Source organism: Piliocolobus tephrosceles, chromosome 11 (assembly GCF_002776525.5).
Source record: "Piliocolobus tephrosceles isolate RC106 chromosome 11, ASM277652v3, whole genome shotgun sequence".
In the NCBI taxonomy this organism is placed as follows: Eukaryota; Metazoa; Chordata; class Mammalia; order Primates; family Cercopithecidae; genus Piliocolobus; species Piliocolobus tephrosceles.
In genome coordinates, this window is record NC_045444.1 from 9524166 (window position 1) to 9543530 (window position 19365).

The window sequence follows — 19365 nt, forward strand, 5'->3', positions numbered from 1 at the left end:
AAAATATAATCCCAATTTCTGTTTGTAGCTAATTTTGTATTACTGTAAGTGACCAACTAACTGGGCTCTTTTTGCTCGACGATAATTTTTTTCTAATAAAATATAATTATCAACTGTTTGGTATCATAGAACAAGCCTGATCTACTGATCTACTTAAATACATTTCTATTTCCCACCAATTATGAAACATATTGGTATTTCTTGCTTCTATCTTCAATAGTCTATTACTTTTTAAGCACTGGAAAACATTTTAAAGCAATGATAATGACTGTTCTGATTTTTCATTTGAGGGGAAAATCTGAATACTTACTTTTACTCTACATTTATAACTGGATTGTTTACTTCTCCAAGATACTGCTACTTTTGGGGGGAAAAAACACTAAGTCAAATGACAGAAAAAAAAATATGAACATAAATGATTCTGCTCTTCTTCAGTCTGCTGCTGTAAAATGTGAACATCCTGGAGGAGTGCCTGGTGCAGCAGCTTAGGCACTACCTACAGACCTAATGTGATCCTGCCTGTGTTCTAAGGTTACAAACTATTACAAACTGTAAAATGAGGATTAAGAGTCAAGAACAAGTCCCAGGTTATCTACATTATACTAAATAAATCAGAGACTGTTTTCTTGCTTGGTGAATTCATTTCAGTCTCATTCATGAAATCTAACACCCTCTGGCCTATTTTTGATAAATCAGTTGTTTGTTGACATAAATCCTTTCTAGAAAGGAAACTTAAAATTGAGTTTGAGAACCATTAAATAGAACTGAAATCTGAAAGAACTGAATTATCTTTCTGACTTTACACAGTGAAGTATCAAGACAGCCATTAAAAGGTTCTCTAGGCTGGACACAGTGGCTCACGCCTGTAATCGCAGCACTTTAGGAGGCTGAGGTATGCAGATTGCTTGAGCCTAGGAGTTTGAGACCTGCCTGGGCAACATGGTGAAACCACATCTCAACAAAAAATACAAAAATTAACAAGGTATAGTAGTGCATGCCTGTAATCTCAGCTACTTAGGAGGCTGAGGGGGGAGGACTGATTGAGCTGGGGAGGTCAAGGCTGCAGTGAGCCATGACTGTGCCACCGTACTCCAGCCTGGGTGACGGGGAGATACTGTCTCAAAAAACAAAAAATTTTTTTTTCCTGCTCTACTCATCTAAAATGGAAGTGATCTTAGAAAATCCTTACTTGGCTTGAACACCTCCACATTCAACCCCCATGACACTGACACACACACACACACACACACCCTGAACACCTCCACACCCAACCCTAACACACACACCTTATTAAAGAGAAGCCAAACTAACAAATCCAAACAACCCCAGCTTATATTTCTGCTTACATTTCCTTAAAGTTTCAATTCTAGCCAACTGGAAGTTTATAGAGTAATAGTTCATTCTGAACAGAGAAATTAATATTACGCTAGAAAAAAATATTTATAGAAGTGGAATGACATGCAGTATAAATGAATTTTTTGCTTGTCCAAATGTCCACAAAACTAGTAAGATTTTCCTACCCCCAGTGTCCAAGATGATGCATTTGGCTTGGGACAGTATATCAAGATACGAGACAGGACACGGCTCACTCACAGAATCTCAGGGTTGCAAGAAATCTGAAATGTAATCTTATCCTAATGCCACCTCTACTACATTCCTGCCAAGAGGCCACCAAAATATAATGGTAGAACCACTCACAGAAATCCTTCAGAAAGCATGAGAAAAATAAAGTAAAAATGGAGCAATTTTCCAATTTTTAGAAAATGGGAAAGGGTTCTTAAAAATACAGATCAGGCCAGGCACAGCGGCTCACGCCTGTAATCCCAGCACTTTGGGAGGCCCAGGCAGATGGATCGCTTGAGCTCAGGAGTTTGAGACCAGCCTGGGCAACATGGTGAAACCGTCTCTACCAAAAATACAAAAATTATCCGGGCGCAGTGGTGCCCGCCTGTGGTCCCAGCTACTCAGGGGGCTGAGGTAGGAGTATCGCTTGAGCCCTGGGAGGCAAAGGTTGCAGTGAAATCGGGCCACTGCACTCCAACCTGGGTGACAGAGTGAAACCTTGTCTCAAAAAATAATAATAATAATAATAGTAATGTTAGCTTGATGTCAATCCTCAAGAAAACCCCAGAAAAAAATTACATAGCAAACTGGGAAAAGTCATTAAAAAAAAAAAAAAAAAAAAAAAAACAGCAGTTCTTACAAGCTGGCACAGGTATAATATGGGCAAATCATGTCACGCTAACCTCATTGTTCTTGATAGACCTACTAGGCTAGTAGATAAAGACAATACTGTAGTCTTAATGTATCTTGGCATTTGAAAGTTTTCCATAATACAATTTTAGAAAAAAGAAAAAAAGATATGTCTAGGTTCCCCTGTAATCATCCTATGGGATAATGACACAATTTCAAGACATTTTTAAAAAATTATTCTTTTTTGTTCAGACAACTCTGTCACACAGGCTGGAGTGCAGTGGTGCAACTCTATCTAGCTCACTGTACCCTCAAATTCCTGGGCTCAAGCTATCCTTCCACCTCAGATCCCCCTGCCTCAGCCTCCCGAACAGCTGGGACTACAGGTGTATGCCATCACACTCAGATAATTTTACTATTTTGTAGAGATGGGGTCTTGCAATGTTGCCCAGGTTAGTCTTGAACTCCTGGCCTCAGGTGATCCTCCTGCCTTGGCCTCCCCAAGTGCTGGGATTATAGGCATGAGCCACTGTGCTCTGCCCTTTATTCTTCATCACAATACTTTATGCATTTCTTTTTTTTTTTTTTTTTTTTTTTTTTTTGAGACAGAGTCTTGCTCTGTCACCAGGCTGGAGTGCAGTGACGCGATCTCAGCTCACTGCAACCTCCACCTCCCGGGTTCAAGCGATTCTCCTGCCTCAGTCTCCCAAGTAGCTGGGATTACAGGCATGCGTCACTATGCCTGGCTAATTTTTGTATTTTTAGTAGAGATGGGGTTTTACCATGTTGGCCAGGATGGTCTCGATCTCTTGACCTTGTGATCCGCCCGCCTCGGCCTCCCGAAGTACTGGGATTACAGGTGTGAGCAACCATGCCTAGCCTACTTTATGCATTTCTTTCAAAGAACTTCATATATTGAAACAGCTCATTTATTAACGGCTTGCTTGTACCACAAGTCTATAAGGTCTACTCTATAAGGCGCTGCAACTTATAAATTATAGCATGATGCCTGAAAAATTAATAAATGCTTTCTGAATATAAAAACCAAATTCACCTAATTACTAACCCAATTATTAACTAAATTGTCCTATAAATTTTAAGATCACAAGATCCTGATATCTCATAGAATCCCAAGAAATAAAAGAAACTTCAAAGATCATTGAAGCCAATCCTAAGTTTACAGAACATTAAAAAGGGGTTTCTCCACAACACAGAGCTCCTCATTGCTAAAGCAAGCCCCTTAAGATCATATGTACTGATTCCCAAACATAATAATCTAATTGAGCCCTGACCAACACTAAAATAATCCTTTAACTCAATTGTTTAACTACCAAAGCTCTGTCATCTGTAGCCAAGTGTAGAGTATGACAGGAAAACACAGTTCATCAATAAAGTACATAGAATAAAAACAAAACCATTAATAAGCAGCAAAATTCCAATACATGTATTTTCCCCTATAATATGCCCTCAATTATTTGCATAGTAGCACCCTCTATTATTTTCCACAATGAAGAAAATCCATTTTAGTCAGTTAAAATTTACTTAGGTTTTATTCTTCTGATATACCATATATTTATCAATCCCTAAATAAAAACATAAGTCTTAAAAGCGGTCTCTTAAACGAACACATTACTTTTCAAGATAAGATCTACTAAAGTTAAACTGTATGTGTTTACCTCATTATTGGTATAATGTAGATCCATAGACTGTCCAAAGGCAATTTTAGCTTTAGATCTCAGATCTTCCAGTTTAACTGGTCTAGGGAACTGAAGGATTCTATATAAACACAATTTTAAGATTTTATTTTCTTAGGCAAAGTTAAATAATAAACTTGCAACAGTTATCTCCTTTTAGAGAGATACAAAATTAACTTAAAATTATGTAAATATTCACTTTACTTAAACACTACAACAGCACATTTTTTATCACAGGCACAGATTTTCAACCCAAAATTCAAAAACTCTGAAGTCTGTTTTATCCTAATACAAATTTTAAGAAAGAAATTCTCAAAATTTTCTGCAGTTTTTAATTTGCACTGTAACTACCATATGAATGTTAAACAGCAATGCAAAATGTTTATTGAGGAAAGTGATTAAACTTAACTATGCGACATCTTTATGACAGAATGAAACTGTTAAAAAGAATAAAGTTGTTCTCCAGGAATTCAAATTTTGATTTCTGTATCCTTATCAACTCAACATTTTGGGGTACATGTATCATGCAGGCATACTTCCAAAATAAATATTTTAAAAAGATTTAAATTCTAGTGTTTTCTATTTTCCAAAGGATTGGCCTGTGCTGCCCCTTGAGAGCATGCACCTAAAGCCTGAAGACCACCAATACCACACTATAAGACCCATAAGGAAAGAGACTATGTCTGCTTTGCTCCCTTTATTCCTCTAGGGCCTAGCATATATATACTAAGTACTCAACAAATAATGCTGAATGAATGAAAAAATTAGGAAAATATCCATTAAAGAATCTTAAATAGGAAAATAGATTGGAGAGTTCCATGGTTTATCTGATATATTCCAGTTTTAAACATTTCTATGTAAAATACGCTTACATGATTTGTGAGCCACTTTAAAATCCTTAAAACTGTTAGGCTTTTCACTACATTATTTCAGGAGACACTACTAGCAGATATGAAATTCCACCGTCAGGCCAGGCACAGTGGCTCATGCCTGTAATCCCAGCACTTTGGGAGGCTGAGGCAGGTGGATCATCTGAGATTGGGAGTTCAAGACCAGCCTGGCCAACATGGTGAAACCCCATCTCAACTAAAAAATACAAAAATTAGCTGGGCATGGTGGCAGTCGCCTGTAACCCCAGTTACTCGGGAGGCTGAGGCAGGAGAATCGCTTGAACCCAGGAGGTGGAGGTTGCAGTGAGCCAAAATCATGCCATTGCACTCCAGCCTGGGCAACAGAGTAAGACCCCATCTCAAAAAAAAATTCCATCGGCCTTAACTCCTATTAGGTCTTGTCAGCAATTTTGTTGTCAACTACCATCCCATAATTTGTGCACTGAGATACGGATACCAAGTAGAAGGCTAGGTTTACATCTCTGCTAAATAATTTACAACCACTAGTCCAATTCACTTTCCTCAACATTGCTAATGACATACATGTCATAGCACTGAGGTCTCTTGAGAATAATCAGAATTGTGAGTGTTAAGCTCACGTATATAAATGCTATATAGTATCTGGAGGGATGAAACAATTACAAGGAAAAATATACTTAATTTCCCTCAAGTAAAAATAAAAAGAAATGACAGTATTTAAAGGCTGCATTAAGCAGTGATCTTATTTATCTCTGAAAATTGCAAAGACATTAATCATTTCTAATGTTTAGCCTGAATTTTGACATATGTTATCTATCTTAAGTCTAAACACATTACACATTCCCAAGGACTACTCTATTCTCAGTTTGTAAACCATGAAACTTCATTCAAATCTGAAAAGAACCTTTCAACAGCTTAATTAGAATACACATTTGATTAAATCAATTAATTAACATGTAATGTTTCTTTCCTTACCTTTTTTCTCCCCTATGTTCAAATTTGACTCGGACATCATTCTGTAATGAAATGACAATTGAGTCTTTCAGAGATCAGACAAATCATTCAGAGATTAGATAAAACTCCTACAATTTCTAAATCATATTGTTTTTTAGCCATTCATTTAAAATAGACCAGACGAGGAAGGAAGTTTGAATTTCTGTACCAGCTCCAAACAATTGATAGTGTCTGCTAAACAGTTGAGAATTATGTTGCCGAATCTGGGCTCAACAGGAAAGAACACCAAGATCTACTAGTGAAGGTACCAGGAGTATGAGACATTTGCTGATCCTGTTATGGGAAATACAGAATATTATATTTTTGTATGTCATGCTGAGTATCCCAAACTAATCTGATTTATCAAAATCATCCTCATTTCTAAAAATCCAGAGTAGACTATTTGAAGAACAAAACAAAACGAAAAACAATTTGCTTAAGTGTTGGAAAAATGGATGAAATGTCAGCTTTGGAAAACAGTTACCACATTAAATGAAATGCTACCTTATTTTTTCTGGGAAGGGGTCAACCTCGGCTGCAGAATGCTACCATTCTTTATGAACGCATACTTTAAAAAATTTTTTTTTAACTTTTAAGTTCAGGGGTACATGAGCACATTTCTTATACAGGTAAACTCATGTCATGGGGGGTTGCTTGTACAGATTAGTCACCCAGGTATTAAGCCTAGTACCCATTAGTTATTGTTCCTGATCCTCTCCCTCCTCCCGCCCTCCACCCTCCAGTAGGCCCCAGTGTCTACTGCTCCCCTCTATGTCTCCATGTGTTCTCATTATTTACCTTCCACTTATAAGTGAGAATATGTAGTATTTGGTTTTCTGTTCCTGCATTAGTTTGCTAAGGATAATTGCCTCCAGTTCCATCCATGTTCCCGAAAGGACATGATCTCGATCCTTTTTATGGCCACATAGAATTCCATGGTGTATATGTACCACATTTCCTTTATCCAGTTTACCACTGATGGGCACTGAGATTGACTGCATGTCTTTGCTATTGTTAACAGATGAACACACACTCTTATGGGAAAATGTATAACAGACACTAACAAAATACTTGATTCGAAAGTGTAAAAGCTAAACACATTAAACAAGTCCTCCATAAGGTAAGAGTATTAAAGGAAAGTAATTCATAGAAAAACAAAATATACTTATTAAAATAAACACCTGTTTTTTTGGTGATGAAGATTTTGCTTTTCTGGTTTCCTGCAAGGATAATGCTGGTCGACTGGCCTTATGAAGGACAGCCAAATCTTGCATGATTGAGTTCAAAGCTTGCTGATCATCTAGGTAATTTTGAAATAAAACACATATATAGAATTGTAATTGTGACATATATATCAACATGTATAGACATCACACAAAATTTATAATAAAATTTAAAGTAGAGAATGTATTAATTTCATACAAAAATCCATCTAGAACATTTTTAATGCCTATCTTTTTGGTAAAATAAAATTGCAATAGACTCAAGCTCTACCATTAGTCCACACATGTGACACTAATAGACAAGATGAAGTCATTCTGATTCTTCCACTGATTTAATATCCTAGAATAAGGTCAAAACTGCCCTGTTAAAACGAATTCTTTTCTATGTCTCCTAAACAAAACATCAAGATATCTAAAATCTTTTAAAAAGTAGAGGAAAAAAAAATAAACAACTTTGTATAAATATCATTACTTAGCACTTATGTTCAAAGTACAGACTTAATTTTGGAAGGTTTTTTTTTTTTCTTTCATCAATACGTAAGAGTCAGCAACAAAGAAAAGCTTCACCTGTGGATACTGGCCTACTGTATTTGGAAATGCTCTTTCAAACTTCTTCACCATAAGGTTTGACAAGACTAAAAACAGACTATTTAAAGATCATGGTCAGTAACAATGTAAGAAAATTCCTTTCTTTAGAAAAAGTACCAAGTCCATAAAACTGAGAGAAAGGATCATGAACATGAACATGAACTTTTAGACTCTTCTAAATATACCAATTGTTTCTTTCTAAGACTAAAAGCGTGTGCCTGCCAGTAATGCCAATTATAAGCTCTCTGGAAGACGTCAGGGACAACTTAATTTATTTTCACTAGTAAATCAATTCTACTAACGATAATCGCAAATGGTAAATAAAGGAATCAAGAGACTTTACAGTTTATATTTTAAAATGTAACCATTTTGGTGAGCAGTAACTTATGTTCTTGTAGTAAAAAAACATGCCATATCCTACAAGGGGAATCACTAAAAATATTCTGACAAGTCAATAGCCCTAATAGTCTCTCAAACACACAAATAACTGACTTCTCTAACTTACTAATTTTTAGTAACATTCCATATATTCTATTTTGTAGTGAAATTATTTGCATATTAAAATTTAAAAGTAATGGTTATAAGGTTTTATTATTGGTTTTATTAATATTTCCAGATTAAGAGAAAATTTTATAATCCTTCACCAAGTATTTTGTATAAAATAAAGTTTTATCATAATGTTAGTTTAGCCAAATAGGTAACCAAGCCACAGACAGGTACAATATAATCACAATAGATGCACCCATCAATAAGCTCAGAACGATCTCAACTGGAATAAAAGCATTTGATGTGACCTTCTTTAAGAAGGTTAAATCCTTGGCCAGGCGCAATGGCTCACGCCTGTAACCCCAGCACTTTGGGAGGCCGAGGGGGGCAGATCACAAGGTGAGGAGTTCAAGACCAGCCTGGCCAATATGGTGAAACCCTACTTTTAGTTTCTACTAAAAATACAAAAACGAGCCGGGCATGGTGGCGGGCGCTTGTAGTCCCAGCTACTCAGGAGGCTAAGGCAGGATAATCACTTGAACCCAGAAGGCAGAGGTTGCAATGAGCTGAGATCACACCACTGCACTCCACACTGGGCAACAGAGTGAGAATCCGTCTCCAAAAAAAAAAAAGTAAATCCTTAATTCTACACTAGGGACAGAAGAACTCTAATTCTTTTTTTATTTTTTTTGTAGAGATGGAGTCTCACTATATTGCCCAGGCTAGTCTTGAACTCCTGGGCTCAAGTGATCCTCCCACCTTGGCCTCCCAAAGTGGTAACTCTAATTCTTAATCTATCTATGTTGTTCTAATTTTTATTAGAAGAAACCTAAACATTTGAATTTAAACAATTTTATATGCTTAATATTACAATGTCAAAAGCCTTGGGGGAGGGCCTTTGGCTAAAATTGATTATCACATTTATATATACTTATTTCTTTTTTCTTTTTTTTGAGACAGAGTCTCGCTCTGTGGCCCAGGCTGGAGTGCAGTGGCATGATTTCGGCTCACTGCAAGCTCCACCTCCCAGGTTCACGCCATTCTCCTGCCTCAGCCTCCTGAGTAGCTGGGACTCCAGGCGCCCACCACCATGCCCGGCTAATTTTCTGTATTTTTAGTAGAGACGTGGTTTCACTTATGTACTTATGGATAAGTACAATGGGTTTCTGACACATGTTGGAAGGACATTCAATTGAGCATAAAACCAAAAAAATTTTGGAAAATAATTTTTTCAAAAATCTTTTACCAGAAATTTTGAATTAAATACCTTATATGATTATTCATGATATTTGAAAAATAATTAACAGAAGAACATCCTCAATCAAAAATTCAAACATCTGTCATGGTGTTCTGTGACTACCTTTATACACGTTTTTAAGCAATGATTGTTGCCCTTCTATACAGCAGTATTATTTGAGGCTGACAAAAATAAATTTGATCGATACACAGAGTACCAGTGACAGCAGCCAAAATGAAAAGTTGAAAGGAGTTCAGTAAAAGTACATCCAATTTGGAGCTGAAAGTAAGGCTAACTAGAGTAGAGAATTTGGGCTACAAGAGGGCACTGATCCTCATGACTACAGAAGAGGAAGTGGAAGGAAAAATTTTAAATTAGGAAGGTGAAGTCTAAGCTTACAAACTTGCTACAATGACACACAGTGAAAGTGTCCTAGCCCCCACTTTCATCACATGGGCAAATATAAGTTCTTCATGGGTGTGTGTGTGTGTGTGTGTGTGTGTGTGTGTGTGTTTTGTTAAGCAAGAAGTAGAAAATGTGTGATAAAAGCAAACTCTGGCAAGTAAATGTCAGAATTAAATCCCAGGATCAGTCTAAGTTTTAAAATTCAGCATCCAACTACTCAGTCCCATTTTTCTTGATTTAGGATAGGGTAGGCCATTCATGACTCCATTTCCTTCTAGTGCCTTCCTGTCTAATCCCTGCCTCATGCTGGAACCCTTAACACAAAGGAGAAAAGGAAAAAACAAAAAGAAGGTAAAGAGGAAAACAAAATGATACGTAAACTGAACATACACAATCCATTCCCATACTTTAGTCTCTTTAAACTAACATTATACCACAATATACGACCAAGAGTTGTATAACATTATCATCCCTGAGCACCAATGATTTACTACTCTATGAATCATAAAATAAAATCTTATGATTCCTCTCTTGCCATCAGACTTTAAGCAAATCACAACACATCTTAACAGTTTATTTTGAATGTCCCTACTGTGTTATGCATAAAATGATCACTCTAAAACTATAGCAACACAACAAGTACTTTAAGTCTATTAAGTAAATATAAAATATTTCATAAATCTGCTATATCATAAAATAAATTTATAAAAAGGTTTATAATAGCACATAATAGAGACAGTTTTTTCACTTCCATTCTATCCTTTAATTATAGCTGAAATACGCTTTTAGTTTGAACTCACCCATCATGGCAAACAGCTCAACAATTTGAAAATCAGGAAAATGGTTCTCCCATCAGCATTGCCTTAGAAGATAAAACAGATTAACATATTAATAAAAAGAAACAGAAAAGGAGCCACGAAAAGAAAAAAAACAGTATAAATAATACTAATGAGAAATATACAATATGAATACTTTACACATTTCGCTGGGGGGAGGTGTTTTATATTGAAGGTTGATCATGTAGGCACCCTCTTGCCTAACACATAGCAAAATTCCAGACTCCCAGAAGAAAAGCAGGTATTCAGCATAAACCATAGTGTCTATACAAACCATTATCAGTTAGAGGCAGGAACCCTCCCAAAATCCAAGTTCTCAGGTGTCAGCCAAAGACTGACTCCTAAGCAGGCCTTCTAAAAATAAGCAATCAGGCCCACTACATTAACTCTTTTTCTATATAAGCAGCAATAGGAAACTAATATATTGGTTTAAAAAGAAAAAACCTGCATAAAGCAATCATTATAACTGTGTTGCTGGGTATACAATACATAATAATATAATTCATATAATATTAACAGTACACAGGAAAGGGAAAGGATAGTTACATAAAAGAAAGGTGTTTATGGCCAGGCGCAGTGGCTCACACCCCCAGCACTTTGCGAGGCCCAGGCAGGCAGATTGCTTGAGCCCAGGAGTTCGAGACCAGCCTGTCCAACACAGCGAAACCCCATCTATACAAAAAGTAAAAAAATTAGCCAGGTGCAGTAGTGCATGCCTGTAGTCCTAGCTATTTGGAAGGCTGAGGTGGGAGGATCACTTGGGCCTGGGAGGTAGAGGTTGCAGTGAGCTGTGGCACTCCAGTCTGGGCAATACAGTCAGACTGCCTAAAACAAACAAAAAAATTCTTTAAAAAAAAAAAAAACTGTTTGTATACCATTGCAATTAAGTTGATACTAACTCAAACTATGTTATTACAAGATGTTAACTGTAATCCCCAGGTCAACTAGAAAATAAGATGAAAAATATACGATGAGTGCCAACATGACACTATGAATGGAAAATTCCACAAACCTGACCTCATGTGGTATGTCACAGTCAAAAGGCAGATGCACAACTCACAGTTTATTCAGCATCCCCCAGGAGAAAAAAGACCCTCCCAGCCCCTTCCACTGCAATATTATCTTTTCCATGCATGCCCAAATTCCCCCATGCAAGAGGCCTACAAGGGTAATAAAATAGAAACTTTGTTTCAGACACAAAATTATTTAAGATATTGTTGGCTAGTGCTGTGGCTCACACTTACAATACTAGCAATTTGGAGGAGCCAAGGTGGGAGGATCACGTGAGCCCAGGAGTTTGAGACCAGCTTGGGCAACACAGGGAGACTCCCATTTCTACCAAAAAAAAAAAAAAAAAAAAGAATTAAAAAAAAAAGCCAGGTGTGGTGGTGCATGCCTGTAGTTCCACCTAATTGGAAGGCTAAAGTGGGAGGACTGCTTGAGCCAGGGAGGTCAAGGCTGCAGTGAACTATGACTGTACCACTGCACTCCAGCCTGTGTGACAGAGCGAGACCCTGTCTCAAAAACAATTTAAAAATTACATAAAATTATCTTTAGCTATAGGAGTAAGATGTATATGAAACATAAGAATTTCATGTTTAGACTTGGGTCCATTCCCAAGATACCTCACTATGTATATGCAAATATTACAAAATACGAAAAAATCCAAAAAACTTCTGGTCCCAAACATTTTGACCCGAATATGTTGCCTACAACAGACACGCTTTTCTTTCTTTCTCTCTCTCTCTCTCTCCTCCTTTCTTTCTCTTTCTTTCTCTCTTTCTCCTTTTGGCAGGGTCTTGCTCTCTTTCCCAGGCTGAGGTGCATTGGCATGATCACAGCTCACTGCAGCCTTGATCTGCCAGGTTCTAGCAATCCTCCCACCTCAGCACCCCTGATTACATAGGACCACAGGTGCACACTATCACACCTAGCTGATTTTTTAAAAAAGATTTGTACAGATTACCTAGGCTGGTCTCGAGCTCGTGGGCTAAACTGATCCTCCCAGTTTGGCCTCCCTAAGTGCTGGGACTATGAACCACAATGCCTGGTCCACACTTTAAATCCAAAGACAAAATAGGTTGACAGAAAAAGATATACTATGCAAACAGTAGTCAAAAGAGACCTGCAGTGGCTATACCACTATCAGGCAAAACAGATTATGACACAAAAACTGTTGTGACAAAGGGCATTTTATAATAAAAGATAGCCAATACATCAAAAAGATATAGCAATTATAAACTTATATGCACCTAACAACAGAGTCGCAAAATACACAAAACAAAAAAGTATAAAATTCAAGGAAGAAACACACAATTCAAAAATAAAAGTTGGAGATTTCAATGCCCTGCTATTCAATAACGGATAAAATAAGTAGACAGAAAAATCAATGAGGAAATACAAGACTTGTACAACACTATAAAACTACTAGGCTTAACAGACACCTACAGAACAATCAACCTCAAAACAGCAGAATATACATTCTTCTCAAATACATATAGAACATTTCCAAGACAGACCAAATAGTAGGTAATAAAACAAATCTCAGTAACTGTATGGACTGAAATCACAAAGTGTGTTTCCTGACAACAATGCAATGAAATCAGAAGGTAACATAAGGAAATCTGGAAAATTCACAAATATGTGAAAATTAAAAAACATACTCAAAAATAATCAGTGGGTCAACAGAAGGCATAAGGAAAATTAGAAAATACTTTGAGATAAATGAAAATGAAAACACAACAAACCAAAACTTACTGGATGCATCGAAAGATAAAATTTATAACTGTAAATATTTATACTGACAAACCGGAAAGATGTCAAATCAATAACCTAACCTTTGACCTTAAAATACTAGAAGATGACGAACAATTTAAATCTGAAACAAGCTAAAGGAATAGGGAGTAGAAAATAAAAACATCACTGAAATTTTAAAAAATCAATAAAACAAAAATTGGCCCTTTGGAAAGATCAACAAAACTAATAAACTTTTAGCTAGACTAATCAAAAGCAGCAGCAGCAAAAAACAATCAAATTCAAGAATTAAAAAGGGAGCATTACACCAACCTTTCAGAAATCAAAAGGATAAGGGAATACTATTAACAACTGTACATCAACAAATTAGATGATTTAGACGACACAGACAAATTCCTAAAAAGAAACTACCAAAACTGACTCATCAAGAAGAAATTAAGAATTTGAACAGACCTATAAGAAGATTAAATGAGAAATGAAAAATTTCTCACAAATAAAATCCCTGGACCAGATCGCTTCAAACATTTACAGAATTTACAAAAACGGTTCCAAAAAAAAAAAAGGAACACTTCCCAATTCATCGTGAAGCCAGTATTACTCCAATACCAAAACCAGAGAAAGCTATCACAAGATGGGAAAACTAAAGATCAATATCTCACAAATAGATGCAAAAATCTCAATAAAATACTAGCAAACCTAACCGAGAACATTAAAAAACAAATTATATAACATGCACATTTGGGATATATCCAACAAAATCAAGGTTGGTTCAGCATCTAAAATCCAGTCAATGTAATAAACCACATTAACAGAACAAAGAACAAAAACCAGCCAGGCACAGTGGCTCATGCTTCTAATCCCAGAACTTTGGGAGGCTGAGGCAGGCGGATCGCCTGAAGTTAGGAGTTTGAGACCAGCCTGGCCAACATGGCGAAACCCCATCTCTACTAAAAATATAAAAATTAGCCCGGCATGGTGACAGGCACTTGTAATCCCAGCTACTTGGGAGGCTGAGGCAGGAGAATCCCTTGAACCTGGGAGGCAGAGGTTGGCAGTGAGCAGAGATCATGATGCGATGCACTGCACTCTAGCTTGCGTGACAGAATGAGACTCTGTCTCAAGGGGAAAAAAAAAAAAGAACAAAAACCAAATCATCTCAAAACATACAGAAAATGCATGTACCAAAATTCAACACCCGTTCACACTCAAAAGATAACAAACAGAAGAGGACGTAATAAAGTTGATTATGGTGAAAAACTTAATGGTGAAAAACAGGATACATTCCCAGTAAGGCCAGGTACAATACAGGGATGTCCGCTCTTGCCACATCTATGTAATATTGTACTAGAGGTTCTAGTCAGAAGACGAGGCAAGAAAATGAAATAAAAGGAATCCAGATTGGATAAGAAGTAAAACTATGCCCATTTGCAAGTGACAGAATCTTAGATATAGGAAATCCTAAGAAATTAACAAAAAACAGTATTAGAACTAATAAACATGTTCAGTACAGATGCAGGATACAAGGTCAACATTCAAAAATCAATTGTATTTCTATACATTAGCAGTAAACATTCTGGAAATAAAATTAAGAAATCAATTTCATTTACAATAGCACCAAAAAAGAATAAAGCACTTAGGAAAATATTTAACAACAATAAAAAAATGCAGCTTGCACCCGAAAAACTATGAAACACTGTTGAAAGAAATTAAAGTAGAACTAAATATACAGAAAGACATTCCATATTCATGAATGGGAAAACAATATTTTAAGATAGCAATACTCCCAGTTATCTACAGATTCAATGAAATCTCTATCAAAATTCCAATGGCCTCTTACAGCAGAAATGGAAAAGCTGATCCTTAAATTCATATGAAACTGCAATAGGCCCTGAATAGCCACAACAATACTGAAAAAGAAAAATAAAGATGCTCAATATCATCTGTCATCAGGGAAATGCCAATAAATATCAAAATGACATACTGCGTCACATCCAGTAGGATGGCTATAATCAAAAAGACAATGACATGTGGTAATGAAAATGTGAAGAAATATGAGCCACTATTTCCACTCCTATTATATATACCCAAGAGAACTGAAAGCATATAACCACACAAAACCCTGTACATTCAATGCAGCACTATTTATAAGAACCTGAATGTCCATTAACTGATGAGATAAACATGTCATATATCCATATGAGGAAATATTATTGACCATGTGTGGTGGCTTACAAATTACATCTGTAATCCCAGCACTTTGGGAGGCCGAGGTGGGCAGATCACTTGAGGTCAGGAGTTTGAGACCAGCCTGGCCAACCTGGTGAAACCCATCTCTATTAAAAATACAAAAATTAGCTGGACGTGGTGGCAGGAGCCTGTAATCCCAGTTACTTGGGAGGTTGAGACAGGAGAACTGCTTGAACATGGGAGGCAGAGGTTGCAGTGACCCAGATCATGCCACTGCACTCCAGCCTGGACAACAGAGTGAGACTCCATTGCCAATCAGTACTACTCAGTCATTAAAAAGAATAAAGTACTGATACATGCTCCAACATGGACAAATCTTGAAAACATTATGCTAAGTGAAATAAGCCATATTTTTTTTTTTTTTTTTTTTTTTTTTGACAGTGTCTCTGGCTCTGTCGCCCAAGCTGCAGTGCGGTGGCGTGATCTGGGCCCACTGCAAGCTCCGCCTCCCGGGTTCACATCATTCTCCTGCCTCAGCCTCCCAAGTAGCTGGGACTATAGGTGCCCGCCACCACGCCCGGCTAAGTTTTTGTATTTTTAGTAGAGATGGGGTTTCACCGTGTTAGCCAGGATGGTCTCGATCTCCTGACCACGTGATCTGCCCGCCTCAGCCTCCCAAAGTGCTGGGATTACAGGCTTGAGCCACCATACCCGGCCAAGCCAGATTTTTAAAAAGCCCCATATTCTACTTACATGAAATGTCTAGAATAGCAAATCTACAGAGACTGAAAGCAGATTAGTGATTTCCCAAAGCCGGGGTACGGGAAATGGGGAATGACTGTGAATAGGTATGAAGTATCTTTTGGGGGATGAGGAAATGTTCTGGATTTAGGCAGTGGCAATGGTTGCAAAACTCTGTGAATAAATGAAAGATTACTGAATTGTAGTATTTAAAAGGGTGAATTTCATGGTATGCAAATTTTATCTGAAAAGGGAAGGAAGAAAGGAAGGAAATAAAATAGAAGTGGCAGGTTGTATGAATAACTAGAGATCATTTACTCACCTAGAGAAGCAACTGCCTCAGCTCTAGTCAATAGCTGCCTACAGAAGTTCAGGCTCAGTATTATCAGATACGCTGTTTTTTCAAAAGCCCTAATCCAAATTTTAATGTGAGATCTCCCCAATTTCAAATACTAGCAACTAATTCAAATTTTTACAAAAACAACCAATTCAAATTTTTACAAAAACAACCATGCTATCCTTCTTGCATGCTGCCATCTTATAAGCACTGACAACTTTAATTTCTTTTTAGTCATATTATTTTCAAATGTCAAGTAACATTAAGGAATTCCTTAATGTTTAAGCTTAATTTTTCCTATCAAAGAAAAAAATGTAAAAATTATTAACACAGAATATAACATAAAACATGAAAGTGTTCCTTTCTTTATTTTTTTTTTTCCTTCTTTTTTTTTGAGACGGGGTCTCACTTTGTTGCCCAGGTTAGAGTGCAGTGGCATGATCACTGCCACGGCAGCCTCAACTTCCTGACTCAAGCCATCCTCTTGCTGCAGCCTCTCAAGGAGCTGGGACTACAGATACGCATCATGCCTGGCTAGTTTTTGTTTTGTTTTGTTTTGATATGGCATCTCACTGTATTTGCCCAGGCTGGTTTCAAACTCCTGGGCTCAAGCAATCCTCCCGCCTTGGCCTCTCAAAGTGTTGGGATTACGGGTGTGAGCCACCCAGCCTGGCCTCGAGAAAGTGCTCCATTCCTCACGCCAATCAGTCCCATTTCAAGGGCAAGCACTATATTACCTCAGTTTTTAGGACTTTTAATCAAGACAAATATAAGACTAAATTTTAAACAGCTGAGAAGAAAACATCTAGTCTAAACATCTTATTTTAAAATCTGAGGGCCAAAAAGATAATATAACTTATAAAGTTGGACAAAGCTAAGACTTGAATACCTGTTTCTTATTTCTTACTCAAGTAAACTTTCTATAATACTGTATCACTCCAATTTACCTTTTGAGGAAACAGTCAGCTGGAATAGGAAATTCTCCGACCATACATACGCACATAGAGAAGGTCACAAAGTGGTTGCGGAAGTTTTATCTAGTATATTCTCTTTCAATAAAAATTTAAATTCTCAACCAAATTTTTCAGGTGATTTTGTTTTGTTTTTTGAGACACGGTCTTGCACTGTCACCCAGGCTGATGTGCAGTGGTACTATCACGGCTCACTGCAGCCTCAACCTCCCGGGCTTAAGCAATTCTTCCACCTCAGCCTATAGTGTTTGCTACCATGCCCAGCTAATTTTCTGTAGAGATGGAGTTTTGCCTTGCTGCCCAGATGTCTGTAAGTACCAATCCTCAATGGATGGCAGAGGAACCAGAATATGGCTGAGATATAGCTGACTTAAAGGAGGTAATTACAAAATGAGCCTAAAACATCTCACTGAACCAGAAAGAAAGTACATAAAGACTATGGGGACATGTCAAAAGGCCACAGGCACAGCTTGAAAGGGATTCCACTAACCAAATACGGGAAAATTTGAACATCAAAATAAAAATGTTGGATTACGGGCCCAATGAATTAAAAAAATGAAACAGTGAAGTTGGGCACAATAGCTGTAATCTCAGCTACTCAGGAGACTGAGGAAAGAGGATCACTTCAGCCCTGGAGTTTGTAGCCCACCAGGACAACATGGCAAGATCCCATCTCCTGAAACAAAAACACAAAAAAACAAAAAAGAAGAAAACTGTGAGTCCATAAAAACAAAGATAAACAAATCAACAATGGGAGGAAAAGAAAGCTTTTTCTTATGGTGGAATGTCAACTATTGAATGTAATAAAATTAGAAAGACCACCATTCAGCAATCAATAGAAATAATCAAGTAATGGTGTAAACCCAGGAGGGGGAGCTTGCAGTGAGCTGAGATCCGGCCCCTGCACTCCAGCCTGGGCCACAGAGCGAGACTCTGTTTCAAAGAAAAAAAAGAAAAAAAGAAATAATCAAGTAATAATTCAACCAAGAAAAATCAACGAATGCTAAAACTAGTGGATGAAAAGTGTTTGGGAGGCCGAGACGGGCGGATCACGAGGTCAGGAGATCGAGACCATCCTGGCTAACATGATGAAACCCGCCTCTACTAAAAAATACAAAAAAAAAAACTAGCCGGGCGAGGTGGCGGGCGCCTGTAGTCCCAGCTACTTGGGAGGCTGAGGCAGGAGAATGGTGTAAACCCGGGAGGCGGAGCTTGCAGTGAGCTGAGATCCGGCCACTGCACTCCAGCCTGGGCCACAGAGCGAGACTCCGTCTCAAAAAAAAAAAAAAAAAGAAAAAGAAAAAGAAATAATCAAGTAATAATTCAACCAAGAAAAATCAACGAATGCTAAAACCAGTGGATGAAAAGTGTGATGAGGAATGAGTTACTTAGTTTCAACATACCATCTCCAAAAAATAATCACTTCCACACATTTTTCAAAAGAAAAAAAAGTACCTTTTTTAGTGTAGAAACCTAGCAGACAAAAAAAGAAGGAAAAAAAAGCTTAGTCAAGTGATCCATGTTAAGATCATCAGTAACAGGCAAATTAAAATCATGTACCTAACTAGCCTGACTTCCTCAATTTTTAAAAAGTAAAAAAAAGTGCCACCTGGTAAGATACACTGAGAATACCACATCACCTCTGTGATATTGTTGCCAAAAACTGATAACCTGAATTGATTTATAGGGAAGCATTAGACAAATACCAATTGAGGAACAGTCTAAGAATTAACTGCTCTACAAACCTCAAAACTGTCGAGATCATGAAAGTCAAGGAAACGTTACGGCCGTTCTGGATTGAAATGCATCAAAAAGAAACAACAACTAAATGCAAATTATAATCCTGATTGA

At 37.3% G+C, this 19365-nt stretch overlaps 1 protein-coding gene across 1 annotated transcript in view; it reads right to left on the reverse strand.

The window, feature by feature from the left end:
• The window catches only part of MAP3K2 (mitogen-activated protein kinase kinase kinase 2), a 97704-nt gene that overhangs the window by 33157 nt on the left and 45182 nt on the right, over positions 1 to 19365 (reverse strand). Inside the window, exons 2-5 of the mRNA XM_023225593.3 lie at positions 10489 to 10550; positions 6931 to 7049; positions 5732 to 5772; positions 3870 to 3969 (exon numbers count right to left, since the gene is read on the reverse strand). Coding sequence (XP_023081361.1) covers positions 3870 to 3969; positions 5732 to 5772; positions 6931 to 7049; positions 10489 to 10495 — 267 coding nt within the window. The 5' untranslated portion in view covers positions 10496 to 10550. The remainder of the gene's footprint in view (positions 1 to 3869; positions 3970 to 5731; positions 5773 to 6930; positions 7050 to 10488; positions 10551 to 19365) is intronic.